General features: G+C 41.2%; 2 protein-coding genes across 2 annotated transcripts in view; both read right to left on the reverse strand.

The window, feature by feature from the left end:
• Nucleotides 1-16,334, reverse strand: part of LOC119287650 (protein SHOOT GRAVITROPISM 6-like) — a 21,081-nt gene extending 4,747 nt beyond the window's left edge. The window contains exons 1-41 of the mRNA XM_037567231.1: nt 16,129-16,334; nt 15,956-16,046; nt 15,809-15,863; nt 15,549-15,680; nt 14,586-14,657; nt 13,793-13,883; nt 13,615-13,710; nt 13,408-13,486; nt 13,252-13,315; nt 12,184-12,287; nt 11,991-12,096; nt 11,566-11,652; nt 10,466-10,543; nt 10,277-10,344; nt 10,100-10,199; nt 9,820-9,972; nt 9,645-9,734; nt 9,446-9,511; nt 9,187-9,285; nt 9,015-9,089; nt 8,410-8,469; nt 7,929-8,018; nt 7,584-7,705; nt 7,254-7,383; nt 7,102-7,181; nt 6,565-6,700; nt 6,094-6,175; nt 4,671-4,816; nt 4,493-4,573; nt 4,286-4,386; nt 3,901-4,136; nt 3,701-3,810; nt 3,271-3,399; nt 3,118-3,189; nt 2,904-3,037; nt 2,066-2,138; nt 1,838-1,969; nt 595-767; nt 365-487; nt 211-271; nt 42-137 (exon numbers count right to left, since the gene is read on the reverse strand). Of these exons, the coding sequence (XP_037423128.1) occupies nt 42-137; nt 211-271; nt 365-487; nt 595-767; nt 1,838-1,969; nt 2,066-2,138; nt 2,904-3,037; nt 3,118-3,189; nt 3,271-3,399; nt 3,701-3,810; nt 3,901-4,136; nt 4,286-4,386; nt 4,493-4,573; nt 4,671-4,816; nt 6,094-6,175; nt 6,565-6,700; nt 7,102-7,181; nt 7,254-7,383; nt 7,584-7,705; nt 7,929-8,018; nt 8,410-8,469; nt 9,015-9,089; nt 9,187-9,285; nt 9,446-9,511; nt 9,645-9,734; nt 9,820-9,972; nt 10,100-10,199; nt 10,277-10,344; nt 10,466-10,543; nt 11,566-11,652; nt 11,991-12,096; nt 12,184-12,287; nt 13,252-13,315; nt 13,408-13,486; nt 13,615-13,710; nt 13,793-13,883; nt 14,586-14,657; nt 15,549-15,680; nt 15,809-15,863; nt 15,956-16,046; nt 16,129-16,180 (4,125 nt within the window). The 5' untranslated portion in view covers nt 16,181-16,334. The remainder of the gene's footprint in view (nt 1-41; nt 138-210; nt 272-364; nt 488-594; nt 768-1,837; nt 1,970-2,065; nt 2,139-2,903; nt 3,038-3,117; nt 3,190-3,270; nt 3,400-3,700; nt 3,811-3,900; nt 4,137-4,285; nt 4,387-4,492; nt 4,574-4,670; nt 4,817-6,093; nt 6,176-6,564; nt 6,701-7,101; nt 7,182-7,253; nt 7,384-7,583; nt 7,706-7,928; nt 8,019-8,409; nt 8,470-9,014; nt 9,090-9,186; nt 9,286-9,445; nt 9,512-9,644; nt 9,735-9,819; nt 9,973-10,099; nt 10,200-10,276; nt 10,345-10,465; nt 10,544-11,565; nt 11,653-11,990; nt 12,097-12,183; nt 12,288-13,251; nt 13,316-13,407; nt 13,487-13,614; nt 13,711-13,792; nt 13,884-14,585; nt 14,658-15,548; nt 15,681-15,808; nt 15,864-15,955; nt 16,047-16,128) is intronic.
• An 820-nt stretch (nt 16,335-17,154) lies between these two features.
• On the reverse strand, nt 17,155-19,977 carry LOC119287651 (uncharacterized protein SYNPCC7002_A1590-like). Its single transcript, XM_037567232.1, has 6 exons — nt 19,710-19,977; nt 19,412-19,602; nt 19,255-19,300; nt 18,530-18,612; nt 18,320-18,436; nt 17,155-17,423 (listed from the first exon to the last, which is right to left on the reverse strand). The coding sequence occupies exons 1-6, from the start codon at nt 19,900-19,902 to the stop codon at nt 17,352-17,354; spliced, it is 702 nt and encodes a 233-aa protein (XP_037423129.1). The 5' UTR covers nt 19,903-19,977; the 3' UTR covers nt 17,155-17,351.
• Nucleotides 19,978-22,074: the final 2,097 nt, after the last annotated feature.

A 22,074-nucleotide genomic window follows, 5' to 3' on the forward strand; every position in this document is an offset into this window, starting at 1 on the left:
AGCCAGGGACTAAGAGAAGCTGCAAGTTCATTAGAAGTTACCTCATTGGGCCTCTTTACTGAGGAACTGCATGCAACCTCTTGCACAAGATCAATCCACTTCTCCTTCTCGGTTCGTTCGCCATCTCGAGCTAATATCTATGAAATGACAAAGATTTTACAGTCAATAATTGCTAGACAGTTGACAGGCAATAGCCATTAAGAAAAGCACCTTTCCCATCTCGACATCGCCAACACAATCACAGAATGACTGGAATGCAATTAACAATGATCTGCAAAACATGACGTAACAACTTTCTGGTAATCATTTCACAATAGCCTTCATATATAAAATTAAGATTTCAGAAAGTCAGTCTAATTTTCACCGTAGAAGCTCATTGCGGCCTAATTCAGCAAGACCGTGAAGACCTCCCAGCTTCAGTATAAGTGCAGAAAGGACAGAAGGGTAGCTTTGCTCAACTGCTTGTTTCCCGACCTTCCCACCACCTCTGTGAAGTTTTGATATTTTCAAGTACATGAGATCAGCAGATGAAAGGTATCCAGTTGTCCACCATTAGTCAACATCAACAGTCAGTCATCAAATGGAGAACCATACCTCAAGAACGCATTGAGAGCGAACATAGTTGCTTGTAGAATACAGTCATCAGCTGATGACTCTGAGTTAATTTCCCCTTTTTCTGAATCATTTGTTGCAACAGGTTCTTTGTGAAGTATAGATAAAATGTACTCCAGAAAAAGAGTAGCCAGCACCTTATGCTGGGAGAAAACCTGATACCAGGGAAAACCATCAAACACATAATAAGAAGTGTATCTGTAGAATTCACCTACCCAATCGCTGCATAATTGCAGTTGCTATTTAATCTGGAATTATTATCATACAAACTAGTCCAAGTAAAATATTTATGCATGTCATTACTATATGAACAAGGCAAATATAAAGAATGGAACTGCAGAAGAAACGTCACTCATCGAATTACAACCTTTTCAACTAAATGAACAATATACAATTCGGCTCGCCGTAGTCTTTCTAGAATTTTTTAGATAATATTTTATTAAATTTCTTTCCTATCACATATGAAATGTCTCAAATCAGGGCCGATAGAGCACACGTTTCTTAGAAGGGAAAAAGTGCAATGTATACCTATCAATTTCCTAGGAACTTATCAATATGAAAAAAAAAGTTCAAAAAATATAATGTGCCTTGCAAGTCCTGATTATAACGGTCTATAAATGTATGAATAGTACTCCCTCCGTCCCATAATATTATGGGACGGAGGGAGTAGAAGTCATTAACATATTAATATACATTTAAATAAGATCACATGATTATGCTGGGCAGGGTTATGGTCTATGATGAATGCACACCCCATTTGTATGATACGAAGGAGTAACACATACATGTGCCTATTAATATACTGTATAGCTGAATGCAATTAAAATACAAGTCGTTGAAAACTTGCATAATACAGATGCCCAGGCTCAGCCCAAATACTAGTATCAAATACATGTGCCTACCAATATACTACCTCCGTCCTGGTTTATTGATCCACATTGTATTCTGTGCCAAATTTTGACCATAAATTTAACTAACAAAATGTTCATGGATGTCACAAAATATTACATCATTGAAAACTATGTTCAAATACGAATCCAATGATAAAAATTTTGGCGACATGCATTAACATTTTGTTAGTTAAATATTTGGTCAAAGTTTGGCACAAATTATAAAGAGGACCAATAAACCAGGACGGAGGTAGTACTGTATAACTGAATGCAACGAGGATACAAGTCGTTGAAAACTCATAATACATATGCCCAGGCTTGGCCCAAATACTCACATAAAAAACATCTTGTATAGCCCAACCGCCACGAATTCTTGTTATGTCCTTTGTACAAATATCTCGCCCAGCCACAAATAGAACTTCATCAAAGACCACAATGTGGTTGGTATTTTCTGCTAAGCATGATATCTATCTAAGTCAAAGGTAATAACTGATTGTGGGAATAATCCTTGAAATGAATATTAATATTGAAACTGACAGACACAAGAAAATGATAATGGATACTGCATTGAGAACTTCTTGGCGCGAGTGCTTGTCGGTAAGAGCAATAGCTGATGAGAGCAGAGATTGTGTTGTCCTGTAACATCACAAGTGAGATCTTAGCAATAAAAAAAAGGGCAACCTGGTGCATGTAGCTCCCGCTTGCGCAGGGTCCAGGGAAGGGTCCGACCACTTTGGGTCTATAATTAACAATATTTGAATCAAAAGGTAACATAAAAAGAGGTAATGCACTGTGCTTCTTTTTGAGAAAAATCAGGCCAGTAACACTCTTCAAAGGTGTATAATTAACAAAACAAGAGTTGGACGAATTTGATATGGGAGCATCAGCCCTGTACGCGAAGCGTGGGGTGTAGCCCAGGCGGGAATGAGAGGAGATCAAACGGTCAAAACCACGCAGAACTGATGATCCAACGGCCGAAAACGCTCATGGCCTGAGATGGCTCGAAAGCTGGGCAGTTGTGATATCCTAAATTAGATTGTAGTAGATGGTCATTGCTGGATGACAGTTGCACTCTGCTTGCTCGGTAATGACCGTATGCATGTTACTTTTTCAAAACTAACCAAACTATCCTTATGTGATGTTCTTTTTAGTTGGGATTTTTCCAATACGGTGACTAGTGAGGCATCTCCAGAGACAACGTCCACAGCCCAACTGAGGCCAACATGACGTCATCGCATCCTGAAGTTGCCATGCAATTCACACCCTGTATATCTTCAACAGAGATGGTGGACATTTTGGTATTTTCCACTGGCATATTGTTGTTTTCAAGCATACACGATTCACACCCTAACTACGACACTTAGGGTGCTTCTGAGCTAATTCCCACTTCTATAAACTAACCTCAGTACATCAGCTTCACGTAGATCCTTGCCTCTTCTGATAATAAATACTATAATAGCTTGAATGGAACCATCTGCTGATTGCTTCACTTTATCACATGCCGCTAATGTGCAAGAGTGTAGCAAGACAACCAGCTATAAAGTACAGAGAAAATCTGTCAATAACCATAATGACATTCTTCAATTACAATCAAATTTCAGCTAATAATGTTTACCTCATCCTTAGATAGTAGAATACACACAGAGGAGACAACTCTATGAAATACTTCGATCTGATCAACAGATGCCTTCAAAGGAAAGAGAAAGATGGATTTTGACATTTGCTCAGAAGAAGATTTAATGAATGGTAAATTAATACAGCCACTCACCCTTCTGATGATGGAGACTATGTCCTCTAGGGAGGACAAAGCACCGTATGAAGATTCTAGATCGATGTCATTAGCAGATGTCTTCTGCTTTGGAAGTGACAGTGATATATTGAAGAAAAGTGCAATGATCTGCAGCAGGAAGAGCACATAATAAAGATAAATTTATGAGCTCAATTTCTGTGTATAAAGAGAAATTTTAACTGTTAAGGTTTATGGCGTAGATCTTTGTGTTATCTTCTGCAAAACATGGCTGTTTTCAACAGAACCATGTAACTATGTTGTGCTGCACAATCCAGATTATTAGGGAACTAGTCTCTCAATTTTCTTGTGTGGCACACTGCAACCAGAAGGCCTAGAAAATGGCACATTGCACAGACGAAATGAGCTGTGGCAGGTAAAGGAACGCAAACCGGCTACTTTCCACACAAACCTGAATCGCAACTTTCCTAACTTCATCATCTGTATCAGCACAACGAGGTAGATATGCCATTATTCTCTCGCCCAAGCTTAATGAATCTCGATTCGGCAACACAAATGCAGCTGGTACAAAATAAAAAAGAAGTCTTGACCTACTGGGAGATCACAATCATACAATTGCAGTAACAATCCAAGAAAAAAATTCCAACATACATGGCAAACTTGACGAGCCCCTAGGCCCTCCCTGATCAATGTGCTTTAGGCTCAAAGTTGGATAGGAGCCCGATGCACCAAATCCACCAGAACAAAGATTGCGGAACTTTACTAACACCTCATGTACAGCAACACATCCCCTTCTTCTCTGGTGTTCTGCAGATGCTGAAACATATGGATCGAGTTGTCTAAGAATATGCAACAGCTGCTCTGCTCTGCTTCGGCCATCTTCACCGCTGATAAACAAAATGGTCATAACACAATAAGAAAAAGCGCAAGCAAGTGGTAGAAGGAACAGAACAGAACAGAAGAAATTGAAGCATGACAGTCAAAACTTATCTGAAAAATGAGATTTACTTATTAAAAAGTGAGCTTAAAGCATTACCTAGTTAGCAGAATGGCACCTAACAGAATAATGAGGTTTGTTATCAGGCTCTCAACAATGTTTGAGGGCTCAGTTGGCAAAGCAAAAAAACCTAAGGTTGCCTGAAAATGGAACATAAAACAACTCAAAATCATATGTGTTATGCAAGTAACTGAAACTAAAATCATATTGCCATAGTTCTGTGACGTTCGCCACTGCAAAGCAGACCTTCATGACACGATTTCTTGTTTCCATAGGTAACCTTGGCTCTATTGAAACCAGAGTAGTACAAGCACTCAAAGCAACAGTCTGCATACATAAGAAGATTTGCATGAATAAATCCATCAAACTCAAGCGGCTAGTATACATATGATAGTGAATAAGTCGGTATAACTTGAGTTCATACTTGTGTTTGCAGAAGCTCAATGCTGAAATCAACGAGATCATCACTTTGATCCCTTCCCATTAGAGTTAGCACATACTCCAGCAATTGATCTCTTCGTTGCAGTGGGAACGAAATTCCTATTTCAGCAGCACTAATAACAGCCCGGCCTAGAAATTAACAATAATCATGTAAGATAAATAGACCCCAAAACGTGTATAATGTAAGCTGAAACTTAGAAATTTTAACTGTTGGGTTAAATACACAGAACTAATTAGTCATGTTAGATGCATTCAAAATATCGAGGTCAACTAAGCAAACTAAGCCTTCCTTAACTAACATAAGACATCAAATTCTCGAACAATCATTTTTAAGAATCTCCTAGAAACCACAATTAACACTTTCTTTATTCTCTCAATTGAAGAAGTAATTGGAAAATAAAACAGCAAGTACAAACATGAGTAATAAGCCCCAATATAGACTGGTACGATTCAATGCAACATTTTGTTCATTTAGGTCATAGTTCTATAGTTGGAATTCAGTTCATCGTTGGAGCCATGCATGTAGTAGACAATAACATTGTACAGATGCCAGACTAATAGAAATATTCCATTTCCATTATGAACTACTCCCTTCGTTCCTAAATATAAGTCTTTCTAGAGATTCCAATATGGACTATATACGGAGCAAAATAAGTGAATCTACACTCTAAACTATGTCTATATACATACGTATGTAATCCATATTGAAATCTCTAGAAAGACTTATATTTAGAAACGGAGGGAGTACTTGTTAAAGAGGAGATAGAGATAAGAAATCGTTACAAGCCAACAACAATTCTCGAGTAGCGAATGTAAAATATGAGACATGGGTCTATGATGCGGGGAGGACGGATCCGTTTGGCACTGTAGCTTTACGGAGTATCTGAACTTGTTGTGTTCATGATGATGTCGAAACCACCTTAACTGAATCAGTGTACCAAAAGCCATTTCCATAAGGAAACAGCTGTACTGCCAATACATTCTGTCTGGGTGAGGTTTTAAGCTCATTCTCAAGTCATAATTGTTTTTGCTTTGTTCAGCAATACCGTGCGATAGTGTTTTAAGTACAAGAATTAAGTGAAATCTGGCATTTATATGAATTATGCTAGCTCGATGAGATCTCAGCCGATTTCACCAAGGTCAGTTGGTAACTAAGATTTTTCAGAATCTGTGACACGGCAGCTTACCACAAGTCTTCCTAAAATAGATACGAAATACAAACATGATATGCATAAACGAATGTAAAACACAAAATCAGGTGTTGAGGCTAACAAGTCAACTGCTGCAAGAAAATAGCAAATATCAATTGTGCTAAAGCAGAGGAACGGAGTACATTTCAGAAGTAAATTCTAGGCATGACTACAAAAACAAGAGAAGACATGCAGCCTTCTTATAAAGGAAAGTACCTAAAAGGTCAATTGCAGTAATGACAGCTTGCTTTGCAGTAGGATGTTGAACATGAAGGAATCTTCCAAGCATATCGGTCCCCTGAGTACAGGGTAAGTAGAGTAAAGGCAGGAGATCAAAATGCATATCAGATTTGCTGGCCACAGACTAAGAAATAAAGAAAATATCTATTGTGATGTGATTAATGTGTCCTCAAACATAATCTGATGCAGGATCAGGGAAGTGCATCTGGTGCACCTATGTCCACATGAGCCCGTTTGGGGCAAGTACTTGGACAATTACACCCCCCCCCCCACACACACACACACAAAACCATGGTATCTGAGCACTGTCAGAGTAAGTGTGGATGTACGAAATTGCGTAATATTATGAAAATGTGTTGCACTTAGCCAAAAAGGTATCATTTATCAGACTGGTCAGCTTTATATAGCAGAAATAAAGACAGCTCAGTTCATAAATTGGATACATACCACAAGTGCGTTGATTCTGGCTTCAATTACTGTTGATGGGGCATATCTTGCAGCATAACCATACATCAAAGCCAGAGCTGCGTACGTATCATCAACATCCTCCACTTTTTCTCTAAACGAGAAAAATGAGAGGAACCTGCAGAATTCAACACCACATATTTATTAATAGAATGGGCCAACTACATACATGGGCTGGAAACATGAACTAAGACACTAAAACAACAGTGCCATTCATTATCTCAATTTCTCTTTCATCAAATAAATTATGATAAAAAGAGGAAATGGAAGAAAACTATTGTTCAAGTAAACCAAAATGAAGTACCTACCAAAAATATCGGTAAATCGTTATAGGTGGTTAATTTAGAAGGGGAAACAAATCGGTTGCTAAGGGCACAAAACTGGCCATATAGGTGTATATGTGAACTAAAGCATAATCTAATTACTTCCAACTTAGCTTATGGGTTGCTATCTCGGCATGATTCACAGTAAGATTAGCAATATAAAATAGGGTGCTCCTACCAAAAAGGACATAAATACCTCTGGAGAGCACTTTGCCCTGCATTTTCTAATATGTTCTTCAGCTTCTCCAAAACTGTGTCCAAATGAGAAGCTGCAACCTGTAAGTGTATTCAGTACAAAAGCTCCAAAAGGAAGTCCTAAATGAAAAGATTTCATTAATTCCAACTTACCAAACCAATGCCTTGGGCAAGTCCAAGGCGATTAACAGGGATAGACATACTTGAATGTCTACACATCAAATCAATCTTTTCACGGACATAAATCCTATCATCAACCTTCTGAAGAAGCATTCCTAAACATCTGCAGATAAAATATTAGAAAATCACTTCCAGTACATTAAGTGCATGGGCATGTTCACAATATATTTTGTGCATCCGAGCCAAAAACATCTAGTCCATCTCAATAGGAATGTACCTAGTAAAAGCATTAGTGACCACATCCCGAGAAATGCCAATAACTACAGATCAATGGAAGGTACAGCAGAGTTAACATAAACTTACCTGTGCAACAAAGCTGAATGCCCATCAGATGTAGCATAGAGATCATATTGTCTAGCAAATGCATCGCCCAAGGATATGACCCACACATTATCATTCACAACATCCAAGGATTCAGCTAAAAACTGGAAGACATAGCAAAATAAGCTTTTGAGAGAAGCAAGCATGATTTGAAGCCTTGCAAAAGAAAAAGTCTACAAGGTACAAACAAGCAATTAATCTGTTACCAGCATCTGTTTTTCACACAACTAGTTAGCACAAATTTGCCGACAGTGACAATAATCACCATAATTCCACTTGCTTTATGACATGATTATAATCTTCAGACGACAAGAGCAATATACTTACATTGATTATCATGTTATCCCATATTTCCTGGTAGGTGCTATCTTGCTTAAGATCTTCAGGATCACTGATGTAAGCTTTCATCTTAGGGACCTAATACTTGCCAAAATATGCATTTTGTAAGCCACTTTAACAACATGACAAGATGAAATTTGACTATTAGTCCTATTGCTGTTAAGTAAATCGCCAAAAAAGTTACATAGCTCAGTGAATTGTACAAAGAAACCATTCAAGGGGCAAGCATCACACTAATCCAAGACACAGCCAGGATGGGCAATGGCCGTTCTTAAAATGTCGATTAACATACAAATTAAGAAAAACATCGATACTGCGGAAAGATGAGTGGATAATATGACTTACTCCTACTCCTACAAAATTACTTCTCCATTAAGAACCAAACAAATGCAAACATGATTAACTAACAAAAAACTGGAATGGGAATGCACTCTTCAACTGCTAAGAACACTAGATGAAGGGGCTATACCTCATCTTCCCAAAATAAAGAAAGGTTTCTTGGGAAAAGTTGACCCAAGTAGCACAGCACCTACAAAAAGCAAAAGTAATGTGGACAATGATGACCGCAGTGAACAATCTTTGAGGTTTTTCTATATTAAATACATCAAAAGAATTATAACCAGAGGCCCCAGAGAGCGCACTTCTTAATGAGTGACAACTTGAATTACATTATATGAGGGCAAACAAAGTTAAAGACTTACAAGGCAACAGTACAGTACTAGAGTTGCGATGAAAATAAGGTATCCACTGCTGCGGACTATATAATCCAGATACTGAATGGAAGCAAACAGTATCAGGCAGCCTATTGGTCAGGGATGATAAAAGTTATCCCAGTCGACAAGAAAGAGAACTAGTGTGTCAAGAACTAATTTTCCATGTATAACTAATCCATTGCAACATAAAGCATATGATAATTCACCATCAAAGGATAGAAGAACCTCAATACGACACAGGATCACTAAGAGGAGAAGTATTCACATGTCTGTGAAAGCTAGACCATACATGGAATAAATGGATGGACATCAATCAGATACAAGAACCAACAATGAAGATTTAATTAGTTTGAAGACAAACCGTCAGGATCTGGGTAGCGAGTTGCCCCCTAGAAAGTGGATTATGCAGAAGCACCAGCAAACGAGCAAACAGATCCTGCATAACCGATACAGCTATGAGAAATAAGTAACTATGGATGATAAACTAAAATGTCATCTGGACATCTGGTATCAAGTAAACGTAAACAAACTACCTCGGGACTGGGCATTTCGTTTGAGGCATTAAACTCAGTATATAGTGGATTTGTCTGCGACAATTTATGCCTACACAATTCAGTTATGCATTTGCAGACCTGCAGATATATCTCCATTGTAATCAGTACACAATATACTAATATTACGAAACTGATTAAAGGACCAAACTTCGGTTAAAACACGTAACAAATATAACCAACTAAGGTCCGTTGCTTTGACAAATATCAAGGGTGTAGAGAATAACTTAAGAGCGCTCACCGTAGCTACTGCACCTGTATACTTCTTTGGGATAATCAGCTGCAAGAGAAATGGCCATAGAACAAGCTGGAAATAATAAAATGTAAAATGCATTACTCACAACACCATAAAGATATTTGTTATCCTAGCTCCACAAGCTGATTTCCTAATTAGATGGGCACAATGTAAAAGATTAAAGAACATCAAGTTTCCACTGTACCTCCATTTCAGGAATGGTAATTGCTAGTAAAAGTAGACCCTTTTCACATACAGCTCTTAGTTCAGATAGACCAGCAAGACTTATTTTCATCTGATAAGTGAAAATATAAGATAAATCATCCTCAAGAAATTGGCATCCAGTTAGTAAACTGTGCATAGTCTGAAATTAGTTAAACCTCAAATCTTTTGTCCTGGAAGTACTCATTTTTCAGAGTGTTGATATCATTTAGATCATCATCGGTTATAGCACTATGCCCCACCAAAAACTCAACCGCGAGCTCAGCAGAATGCCCACTCAAGTAGCAATGTGAAGCCATAACGACAATTAGCTGTACATGATTGAACTGGTATTAAGACAATGAATAACTGGATGTATACCAAAAAAAAACAGATATCAGTATTATCTATACAGGCAAAAAAAATTAACAAAGTCTGAAAAAAGTTAATATGGAATACCTCAGCTAGTGCCATTCGAATACCCAAGCTCTGCTCCTCTAGAAGTGATTTGACTATTTCAACCAACAATGTTTGCTTAGTATGCCATGATTCCAACAACCTGTATGATAGGTTACAGAACTTGTCACAAATAATTCCAAAAGCAGAGAAGGGGGTGGCGGGCGAAGGGAATAGAACCTGGGCAATAGATGTTTTATTGTTCCAAGTGCCCCAACAATTGATGCTTCATCTTTTGACCTACATTTCTATAAGGCAATAGAAGGCAACAACAGTGGACTATATAAGCCAATTATGTGAATATTCACAATGAAACTTTGAGTTTTTTGGAATGTGTAGGAAGTAGGAAAAGTGTAACTTCGTACTTACACTCAGGAGGAACATGCACAGATCCTCAGGATATGCTAATCCAGTTACCAAGAAACAGTGCTGGAGTTCATTGTATGTCTACAAGCATGTAAATATAAGCACATGTGTAGTAACTATTCTTAACCATTCATCTAGTATAAACTACTCCCTCCATACCACAAAATAAGACGTTTTTGCTAGCTATGTTAGCTTGCAAAAACGTCTTATATTATGGGACAGAGGGAGTATAAAGCAATGAACACTGAAAAACAACTTTGCTTCAGAGGTAATAAACAGCACGAGGAACTTGCAGGAAAATACTAGGTATCATAAACTCCAATATTCAGACACCTTTGTGAATTGTTTGATGAAAGATACACGATGCAGATGGCACCAATCACAGTTTGTGCTCAAATGAGGATAATATGGTGCCCATATAAACTGGTGCATGTTTGTTTTAGTGTGGCATAGTGGCTTAATAAGGAATAAGAACAACATTTTTGTTAAAACTCAAGTTTGCAGTATCAGACCTCGTCTAGATCCAGTGACCTAGACTCTAGTCTTATTAACACTAGGGACAACACTACTGAATAAATATATGTACATATGTCAAAAGAAAAACTGCACAAATGTCCTACAATAATGCTGAAATAATAGAAACTATAAACAGGGACTAACAAGTTCTAATCTAACAAGAATTCAAAATATATCTCTATGTGAGTTACTTTTCACATCATTTACACCCCTGAAGATATTTTCCCACGATGATGTTGCTCTGTATTCACAATTTCAAAGATGGAAACATTTTCTTAGGTTCTTTCCTTAAGAGACATATCAGCCAAGATATAAGCTTAAGCTGAAAATTCTGATTCCACAACTGCCTATCAGGCTCCAATCTAAGGTTCAACCACAAAACCATGTTATATGCTGCTAGCATAACATGTCTTTAGATCACTCTCCAGAGTCCAGTCGACTCCATCAGTGGTTCCGTCATCACTTCTATTTACCGAGCGCAATGTGGCAGTATGGATCTGGAATAATCCACTAGAGTGTGCAGAATTAACAGATGTCTCAATGCAACCAAAATGATCACAAATAAAAGATTTTGAGATAGGAGGCACCTTCAATCCCTTTGAAATATAGCGTTCATCTTTGCTGATGTTGACAGATACTAAAGGAAGAAGAGTAATCAAGACAACAGCTAGCTCCTGCAACACAAGAAGTAACAAATTGCGAGTTATCATGCTTTGACATCACATATATATAAGGTGTTAAAACAGCAATAATGCATGCATTTTTTATGTATATATGATGTCAATTCATCACATAATGTCCTAGAGAAGTTGCCAAATTATCATGCTGGGTTTCCTCATCGATCATGGTTCATGCAGAAAAAAACATGAGATGCTGCAATGAAATGTCGGACAAATTTTGCAGGACACGTATTAGTTATCAACTAACCATAATTCCAATAAGAAACTTACAGAATGTCGATGTATTAATTAATTGAATAAAATATAACGTTTTAAGAATATTCTTAATTTACCTCAAACTCAAGTAAAGGGGGGCCACTTTCTGACAGTAATGATGCATTAAGAAGGTTATGAAGACTGTGAGCCGCGGTAAAAGCCACTTCTTGATCTTTCTTACATCTACATAGGTAGAAGTTCAAAACAAATAAATATCTGAGAGAATTGTGTGAAGTCTTCAGTAAATATATGAGAATAATAAAAACATACAGGTCCAACATTGTTGGTATAATCCTTGGCAGAGCTGATTTTAACTGTGACCTAGTGACCAGGCCAACCATTTCTCCCAAAGCCTCCACAGAAGACAAACGGACCTGATGGAAATATTGACCACACATGGGTGCCACTTAGCAATTAATTTGATTTAAAACATTAAGTGTGCTAATAAAATGTGTATTACTTCGTTACTACAGATTTCATTTCTGTAAGCCACTAAGATCCCCCAACACTGTAGCAAATTTGCAATGTTCTAGAGAGAGGAAAAGGTCCATTGTGCAAGGGACTCCAAAAAAACTTGATGACAATGATATAGGAGAAAATTAACTCGCAATGCTAACCATTTGATTGACAGGAATGCACAGCAACCATCTGATCTGCGCCTATGGGCACAATTTGTTGACTGTCCCCCTAGAAGTAATTGATGATAAGACACACACCCCCTCCCGGCACTCACGTGGATTTGATCGGCAGGTCATCCCATGCATGCTGCACTACTTCTGGCGGCACCTAGGTATTAGAGGCTGGGGTGAAGTAAAGTCAGGTGTGACCCTTCTATGGGCTTGTAAATAACTCTTTTTCCATCAGTGCAACGGGACTTGCTTTTTCACACTTCCCAAAAAGATAATCTCTCTGCAAGGGAAGTTCTCGCTTGATACATAAGCACATGTTACCAAAACTGTCATAGCATGACTTGACACGCTATTCGGTGTGACCATTCGATCTCAGTGCATTGTGGTGCTTACAAAATGCACCATTATTAGCCCAATAGCCTTGATAATGGTGGATCAGAATATATTGAGCCATTACAGAAAATGTTAGTATGTACTCCCTCCGTACTAATATAAGAGCGTTTAGAATACTAAAGTAGTGATCTAAACGCTCTTATATTAGTTTACAGAGGGAGTATCAGTTTTATTGGCAGGTAGGCATTTCCAGTAACATGTACCAAAGTTATTTTTGTACTTAGGTAACTTTTCTACTGATGAACACGCTCCTATCAGTCGATACACTATTACTATTGAAACGGGTGTAATTATCAACAAACAATCAACTGTGTACCTTCAGATCACGGGAGCCCGTCCATACTTTTAGAAGTAATTCAAATACTGAATTCATGAAGGACCTGACAATGGAATATTGCGCAGATGGCAAACCAGCTTCCATTACATCTAATAAAAATAAACAGAAAATGATCTATGTCAAATTGAAACTTACATAACATCATCATCAAAAGGAAGCCCTGAAGAGGCGTCTCCTATATACACCCATGCAGCCTGGCACCAACACTTTAATGCTGCAAAGGAAACATGGTATCAATTAATTCAGAAGCAAGAACGTATATATTTTCAGAAATTTCTGGAAATATATGAGTACAAATGAGAGCATAGACTGATAACTGAAGGAAATTGCAAAAGGAAGTACCATTAGCAAATACAGGTCGTTGGCCATCTCGTACACTTCCTAGGATAGGTAAAACGCGCAAAAGTACATCCTTCAATCGTGGAGTGAACTGCAGGGCTTCAAATAAGCAAGAACAAGTTGCAAATTCAGCAGTCCAACCAATTCAGGTGGAAATTAAAATAAAAAGAATGTGTTTAACCTTCAGCAGATGCAAAGTCTGCAAGTATCTGTAACATGGCTGGCAAAGCAGAAGTTGGGCCAGAGAAGTAAAGAAATATCTCCTCCATCATCTACAACGTGTTAGGTTGGTACTTATGAGAATACTAGCAGAAAGGCACAAAACGAACAGTCGACTGATGATGGTCATATCCTTCAAAATACAAGTTCTCCTTAGGCAGTCATCCAAGAGAGAAGTGGGTATCCAGCAATGTAGACTTTGGGAAGAGCAAATGACTTCTGACATATAAGTTTACCAAAGCTAATGTTAACCCACAGCATTAATAGAACACTATTCCTGAATTAACATGAAACTCAGCTGGGTATCTTCGGAAAATAAAGATTAGTGAAGAATTGCCAAATACAAAAGTTTGGTATTGAAACTTGCAACAGACTTGAGTGTGCACCCAAAATAATTGGTGCTAGAATGCAAACTCCGAAACAATAATTAAGTCATGCTTGCAGTTACAGAATCCTTCAATCAATAACTCTCCAAGAGAAATGAATTTTTTTAGGGGAAATTTACTCAGTAGCAACCAGAGGATGTAAAAATGCAAGAGATGGCACTGAAAAAGTGTTGCATCATGACAGTATCCACTATTGTTTTCTCAGATGCACTTTTGGGGTTTGGCCCTTTTAGTTACACAGTGACCATGACCCCATTTTTTCATACCTAACAAATTCGACCTTATTGAAGTAGCCTTACTCCTAGTAGTTGACATCTATAACAAGTTTATCCACGAACAGAAAGTATAATGGTTGTGCAAAAGGTATACCAAATCTGGGTCATGTGACCCAATGGCAACAAGAAGAGTAGCTGCCGCTCTTTGCCAATCAACATTGAAGTCCTGTTCACCAAAGAACACCACTAGATCAACCAACAGATAAACAAAGGCAGACAAAACAGAAAAACTAGAAAACAAATCAAAAGCTGTAAAAAGAAACATGATGCATCCCTGCCATTGCAGAGCACTAGAATAGCACCTATTGTAAACAGATAGCATTATGAATGTTCAAAGCCATGGCAAAAAGAGAAGAATAAACTTGAAAAACGGGCCATGATTCTTGGCTGCAGAAAATCAGGGCCGTTTCTGCAAATAAATAAATGCCTGGAGTTGAGATGCTTGGTGGATGCCAAAATTACTTGAGTTAAGAAAGCTAGCTACACCTATTACATCAATCTGAAATTAAGAACCAATAGGTGTTACAGAAGAATGGTACGCGCACAATAGATGTAGGAGTGATAATAAAGTACCGAGCACTGAAACTTGAAAAATACATAAATATTAAGTTTCAAAGAATTCAGACTGTAACATTGCAGTTGAAGTATGCAACAACTCATTGAACGGCAATGAACAAATCACTCCAGCTTCTGAGGAGGCAGTGGGAAACCTTTTAACTTGATGGTGCGATAAGTGAAGTATGTGATGGTCAAAATGTTCCATGGCATCTTATACTCAAGCAGGGTCAGTTCATGAAAATAATTGTAACCCAGTGTGACAGTCACAGCAGAATAGGATGCCTAGTGTGTAAAACTTGTGACATCCCTATGTATGGCAAGAACATTTATGTCAACTGTTCAGCCAACGCCACAAAATCCTCTCCAGTTATGTAACGGGGTGCCAGAAATGAAGGCGTGTGAAGCCGCAAAAAAGTACTGCCTCATTCTCATCTCACAGTTCCATATTGAGCTGGAAGGAAAAAAAACAAGGACGCGGACTGAAATCGTTCGACAATACCTTTGAGCTAACAATCTCTGCGGTGGCAATCTTGGCGATTTTCCGGAGGAACTCGCGCTCGGCATCCCGGCGGTCGAGAGCCCTGACGGCGGAGGCCATGACGAGGAAAACCCCGGCCATGTTGCCAAAGCGCTGCAGCAGTCCACATCAACCAGACAGAAGCAATTCACACCCAAAGCCGAAGCGAAACGGAAACGCGCGCCCAAAATGAAGAGGATGCTTTTAGGCGCAGAGGCGCGGGGGAGGGGAGGGGAGCTTACCCGGTGGCCGCCCCGGGAGACGGTGGCGCAGCAGTCGAGGACGAGCAGCGGGTTCCTGCACCCGGCAACAAGCAACGAGCGACGGGTTAGTAACTAATCATCCGCCAGCCAGAGCCAATAGGCGGCGGAAATCGCTGGGTCACTTACAGCGGCGCGATCTCGCGGAGCGCGGCGAGGGCGGAGTCGCGGGCGCGCGGGGAGTCGTCGGCGAGCGAGGCGACGAGGACCTGCACGGCCTCTGCGGAATGAGGAGAGTCAGAGAGAGGGTGCTGCGGCGGAATCGGAGACGGACGTGGCGGGGGAGGGGGGCGTGGGCTCACCGAGCGCGGCCGCGGACGCCGCGGCGGAGGAGGAGGAGGAGGAGGACGCCATGGAGGAGATCCGCGGCCCGGCGCGGCGAGGAGGGGAGAGGGGAGGCGGGCGGGGACAGCTCAGAGAGGTTCGAGTCCCGGGTGGCGTGACACGATGGGGGGTGGTGAGGTCACTCCGTCTCCGTCTCCGTCTCCATCCGGGTGCCGCCGAAGGGGGCCGAGGGAAACTGACGAGGAGAAGCGGAGGGATTGAACCACAGTTGGATTTGGACGGGGCCGTTTGATCTCGACCCATCCATCGGCAACGGAACGTGCCGGTCTATCATGCTGCGCCCGTCCGTCGTCTTCCTCTCGGCCGCTCTGGCCTCAACAGTTTCATCTGAATCTTCACCCTACGGTAGCATCTTTCAGCTAAAATTCCACCGTCTCCATCAGCATCTGTGGTAACTTTGAGATGACAAATCTACTCGTTGTGAAGTGGGGATCGGGACTCTGCTCCTACGTCAGGAGGTTGGATTTTTTTTGGAAATTCGAACGTCGCTGACGAGTGACGAGTTGCAAGTTGGGCGCGCATAGTTTATCACCAGGACAACCTTGTTGTGCTGGCTCTTTCTTTGCTTCGAGCATCAGCAAATAGTTTAGCTGACGATTTGGGCGATTAGGGCCAAAATTTATCTGATCTCTCATCATTCCTTCCACTGAACTGCCCACCTGCTGGTCGTCCGGTGCACATCGACCTGCCAGCTACTTGCTCCGTAACTCTGAACCTGAAAATTGCAACCAGATAGCCCGTCTAACATCTCCTCCGCGTGAAATATTCGCACTGTGAAAACCGGTCCGGCGACACGCACGTGTTGCTGCCGACATCACAGCCCCCCGCACCGCTCTGTGCTTGCATCCACACATTGGCACCGTACATATGAAGAAAGACTGGTCAGATGCTCATGATCTTGCAGCAAATTACAGCAAGGCACTGCGGCCTGTGGCTGCGAAAAACAAAAGACACATACCAGAAAGAAGCGCATGGATCACAAGTTGTGTGCATCACAATGATGCAGAGGCTAGGGGTTTGAACCTCCTTTTGAAAACGCATGGGTCGATCAAATGACTGTGGGATGACAATATACAACCACGAGAGTTCCCAAGGATAGACTATCATGAGGAAGTGGATCATGTACGAGCACATTAACTAGATTAAACAAGAAAAACTATCATTACGCCTATGGTCAGCTTCATATTTCCCCAGTGCCAAGCGGTTTCCGTGAAGAATCGCCCGAGGCCCAAGCTCGGTAGTCTTTATCAAGCTGAAAGAAACAGCAACAAAAATCAGCAGGTAGTGCTGGGCCAAGTATCAACACAAATACAAGAGGTGTTGCAGGCAACGAATGGTTCGACTCGAGACACTTCCAGCTGGCATTAATCAGCATAAACTAATTCATATATGAACTTTTAGGGGTCATCTAGTTTAAACATGAGAGTGATGATTGAACAAAACGCAAGTAAAGTAAACTAGACCATGCGTGACAGTTCAGATATCGATGAATGTAGCAGAACAAAATGTGATAACAGTGGCCACGGTTTCATCAAGAAACAAGCGTTGATAAGTGATAACCAATAAGCATGCGGATGCCTGCTCAATGGTAACTAACCAACCTGATGTTCTGCCCTTGTATGCAGCACCCAGCTGGAGCGAGTTACTGGGGTGCGGTGGGAGCGTGAGGCCTCAGAGCCGTGCTCCAAGTTAGTTGGCACAGGCTCGAACATTACCGCTCTCTGACGCTACGGTAAGCCACGCTGTATCGCCAGGCTGTGAGCATGAATCCTTGTACTTTTTTTCTATTTATGCAACTGTGCGCGAGTATTCTGTGTGTTTTTGAAATATAACTAATCAACATAGATCTAGTTCATGACTTCATATATGAGTAATGAAATGAAGGAGACTTTGATTTCCAGAGAAAAAAAATCTTCTGAACTTGGCGCGCTACTTTATTACTTGCATAGAAGTAGAACACATCCTTGAGTTTACTCCATAACAAAATTATATGAGGTTGCAATGGGAAAAAACGAGTCAGTACATTGAAGAATTTTTTTTCCCTCAAACACAGTGCATCGAAGAAATTAAAATTGCAAGCTGAGCTGATAAAAAATGGACTAAACAAAAGGTTGTCATAGGGAAAAGGCAAAGCAGTATTTTACTGACCTGCTTCAGAAATCGTGGAAGCATGACTCGGAGTAACTGCTCAAGCACTTGCCTGCCACTTGATTCGATAGCTTCAACTGGTAGTGCTTGAAATGGAAAGGGAATGTCAATTACAACCTGAAAATTATCATACAGATATGGTTATGGTTCAGCCCAAGAACTTCCAGTGATGTTTAGATGAAGCCAGCTGAGAGCCAGAGACTGAATTACCTCGATCGTAGCATCCGATGTAAGCTGTTGAAGCGTCGAACCCTCTGAACTGCTGTTGCAGAAAACCCTATTTACCATGGAAGCTGCATCCGACAGAAAATCATGTCAATGATTTCCTGGGACAACAATTAAATATTTAATTTTTCGAAATGCTAAATACAACTACGAAATCATGTGTATTAATTAACATCGAATGAATCATGCAACTCTGTTGTGCCACTAAGTCTGACGGAAGAAAGTCCCTCCAATTATTTTTTACCGTGTGGATTGCGCACACAAACTGTTGAGTTTCCTTTTTTTGAATGTACCAATTATTTAGTTAGATAAATGCAAAGAGCAAACAACCCAAGAAAATAGTGACCACAGCAAATAATAAGGATGAACCGTGGCAAGCAGAGGAAACCAAAATGTCGGATGCATCACTATGATTGATGGGCTTCTTTTGGTCACCCCTTTGTAGTTTACTCGTCCAGTACAATGCAATTGCATCTCACAATCCACGTGATTTGTGTAATCCATGCTATCTGGCATCATCATAATTAAATGAATTCCAAAGCTTCTTTGAGGAATTGATCCCATCGTCGTAATTCAAAATTACGTGCAGTACCATTGAGACAGTGACTGAATTAGTATCAGGCAGTCTAGTCTAGCACGCTAAGCTATGTGCCAGGTATCTGGCCCAACAATGGAAGACGATACAGACATGAAGAGGCGGACAACCTCACCCGAGAATTTGTCATTCTGCGCCTCCACAAGGGGCGACCCCTCCAGCTGCACAACCAAAAACATTTTTCAGCACTCGCTAGTTGCAGACACATCATCCGCCGCCATTAGTGAAGCACTGAGTAGCTAGCTAGTAACTGCAGGATGCTGGATGCTTGCCTTGCAGGAGAGGAGGCGGATGCAGCAGCCGTTGGGCTCCTCGTCGACGCGGACGAGGAGGACGGGGCAGACCTCGAGCGCGAAGAAGCGGAAGCGGTAGACGTAGCAGCGGAAGGTGGACTCGTCGACGCGCTCGATGCGCTCCGCGTCCAGCACCGAGTACTGGCTCGCCGGCAGGCCCATGTACTCCGCTGCATACATATGCAGACATACAGACAGACAGACAGACAGTAACGTGTCAGCCAGGAGATCGCTGGGGGAGGTGAGGCTCCTGGTCGGGGCTGAGGGTGGGCGTTACCGAGGGGGCGGGCGAGCTGCTGGACGGAGGTGGACTCGGAGCGGCGGGCGACGAAGCGCGCCTTGGGAGCGGACGACACGGCCGAGGAGGACGACGAGGAGGATGAGGAGGCGCAGACGACGGCGGCGGCGCGGCAGCGGCGGAAGGCGGAGGCGGCGGGCACGGGCGGCGGCGAGCGGAGGGACGCGGCCATTGGGGGCGTCGGTCGGCTCGGCTGCTTCCCCGCGGGCACCACCGGGCCTTTGCCGTGTGTGGTGTGGGGAGAGGCGGGGAATTTTGTGTTGGATGGATCTTCTTCCTCGTTCGCATTGGACGGATAAGATGCAGCTGGGGATGGGTAGGGTCTGGGTCGGGTCGGCCCTACCATCGGGTGGGCCACGAGAGGAATCTCTTCTGCTGGAATGTGGGGCCGCGGAAACTGTAACCATCGTTTCCTTCTTTTTTTTCTTCCCTGTTGATGTTGATGATGAAATGAATATTGACTCATCTTCCAGCACGTACGTACCTCCTGTGTCCACATGCGGCAGTCTCCGACTCCGAGGTGCTCGGCTCGCGGAAGCTCCAAGCCTCACACACACACACACACACGGCCTTGCTTCGCCGTCTCTACTTCCTGTCTAAATCACATTATTATCTGATTATTATCCGGCAAAAGGACAAAGGCCCTGTTTGGATACTTTAACTTAGCTAGAGGTTAGAGTTAGTTTCTACCTCATGATTAACCCTAAACTAAGGCCTTGTTTGGATCATACTAAAAAGTCTCTAGTCCCTCCCTGTTTGTTTTCAGGTACTAAAAAGTCTCTAGTCCCTCACTGGAGGTTATTAAATGACATGTAAAAGACCATGTTACCCCTAGTATATAGAAAAATAACAACCAAACAATGTCATGGGACGGCGGGGCAATGGGTGCATAAAAGGGGCATTGTTGGAAATGTCTAAAAAAGACTCTCCTTGGGAATCTTCCTCATTTAGTCTCAAAAAGCAACTTTTAGTCCCTAGTAGTCCCTCCTGTTTGGTTTAAAAGTCTCTAAGAGGGATTTTTTCTAGTCCCTACATTAAAAAGTCTCTGAAAATAAACACCCCCTAACTCTAGCCAAAGAAGTGTATGGATGATAGGGTTAGATTGTCAATAAATGCATTAGGAGAACTAGCTCCAATTAGCACCTTTTGAGATAATAAAAGCGTCCTTTATCGAAAAAGCTCCAATTAGCACCTCTTGGGGGGATAGTTTTTTGAGGAGGATTTGATGCAACTAGCTCATACTAGCCCTCATGTTTGGATACTTTAGGGCTATTTGAGCCCAAACTAGCTCAAACTAATTCTACCCTATGGATCCAAACAGGGCCAAAGATATTTTCAGAAAACAAGGCAAAACTTTTGCCTGCCTACTAGTTAAGAAATGAATTGCCTAATAAATTAACAGAAAATTGACGAAAACTGTAACATACCCCATTAAGACGAACTGGTAACAACTATCGGGTCACTAATATTTGACTACATCTGTTTTGCTAAACATGTTTAATAGTGCATGCAAGAAACTGTTCAATAGTATAATCACCTAAAACTGTGTTTGGTCAGCGTGACAAATTTTAGGGCGAGTAAAACTCAACCTTTTGTAGAACAGGAGAAAAAACAAGTTTTAGTGGGGGGCACTATAAACTAGTTTAGCAGATTCTAAACTTTCATCGCACATAACATTCTCTACTCAAGGAGGTTGGCTTCCTCTTCCAAACGTCCCACGACCTCATGAGTTGCATGTCGCTGAGATTCATGATGAGACGTCAGGAGACCCCCGCACGCCGAACACCAATAAACCAAGCGGGACGGACGACACCCCACCGATGCGGAGCATGAAGAAGAAGTGTGGGTGCATCTCGTATGTTTTGGTTGATTTATGACCAAATGGTTAAAGACGGAAATATGTTTGTGATTATACACACGTAAGTCCCTGGGAATTTGGTTTAACCGATGGTGTATGACCCCTAAAAATGTCAAGGAAACATTGAAGTGTTTAGTGCACTTATTGAAGAACTAGCTAAAGAACTGAAGCATGAAGACATAGCTCTTTACTAGTTCCTTTTGTTCTTCTTTGAGCCAATAGGGCAAAACGTACTGTTAAGGGGTCCACGTGTTACTACAATAAGTCTTCAGTTGTGGTCAATCGAACCTAGCTCTTCAGAGTTTAAGACTTGAAATCTCCTTTCGGGCAAAGTCTTCAAGATTACGCATTGAGGGTGATTCTTTTGTATATCTGTGTCTGATTTCTTCGTCCAGGAGTTAGGTAACATGCTGTAAGATTAACATATGTTGGAGAATTTGATAGTTCAAAAATTTCCAATCATTGTGACAGTTGACAACAACACAT

This window comes from Triticum dicoccoides, chromosome 4A (genome assembly GCF_002162155.2).
Source record: "Triticum dicoccoides isolate Atlit2015 ecotype Zavitan chromosome 4A, WEW_v2.0, whole genome shotgun sequence".
In the NCBI taxonomy this organism is placed as follows: Eukaryota; Viridiplantae; Streptophyta; class Magnoliopsida; order Poales; family Poaceae; genus Triticum; species Triticum dicoccoides.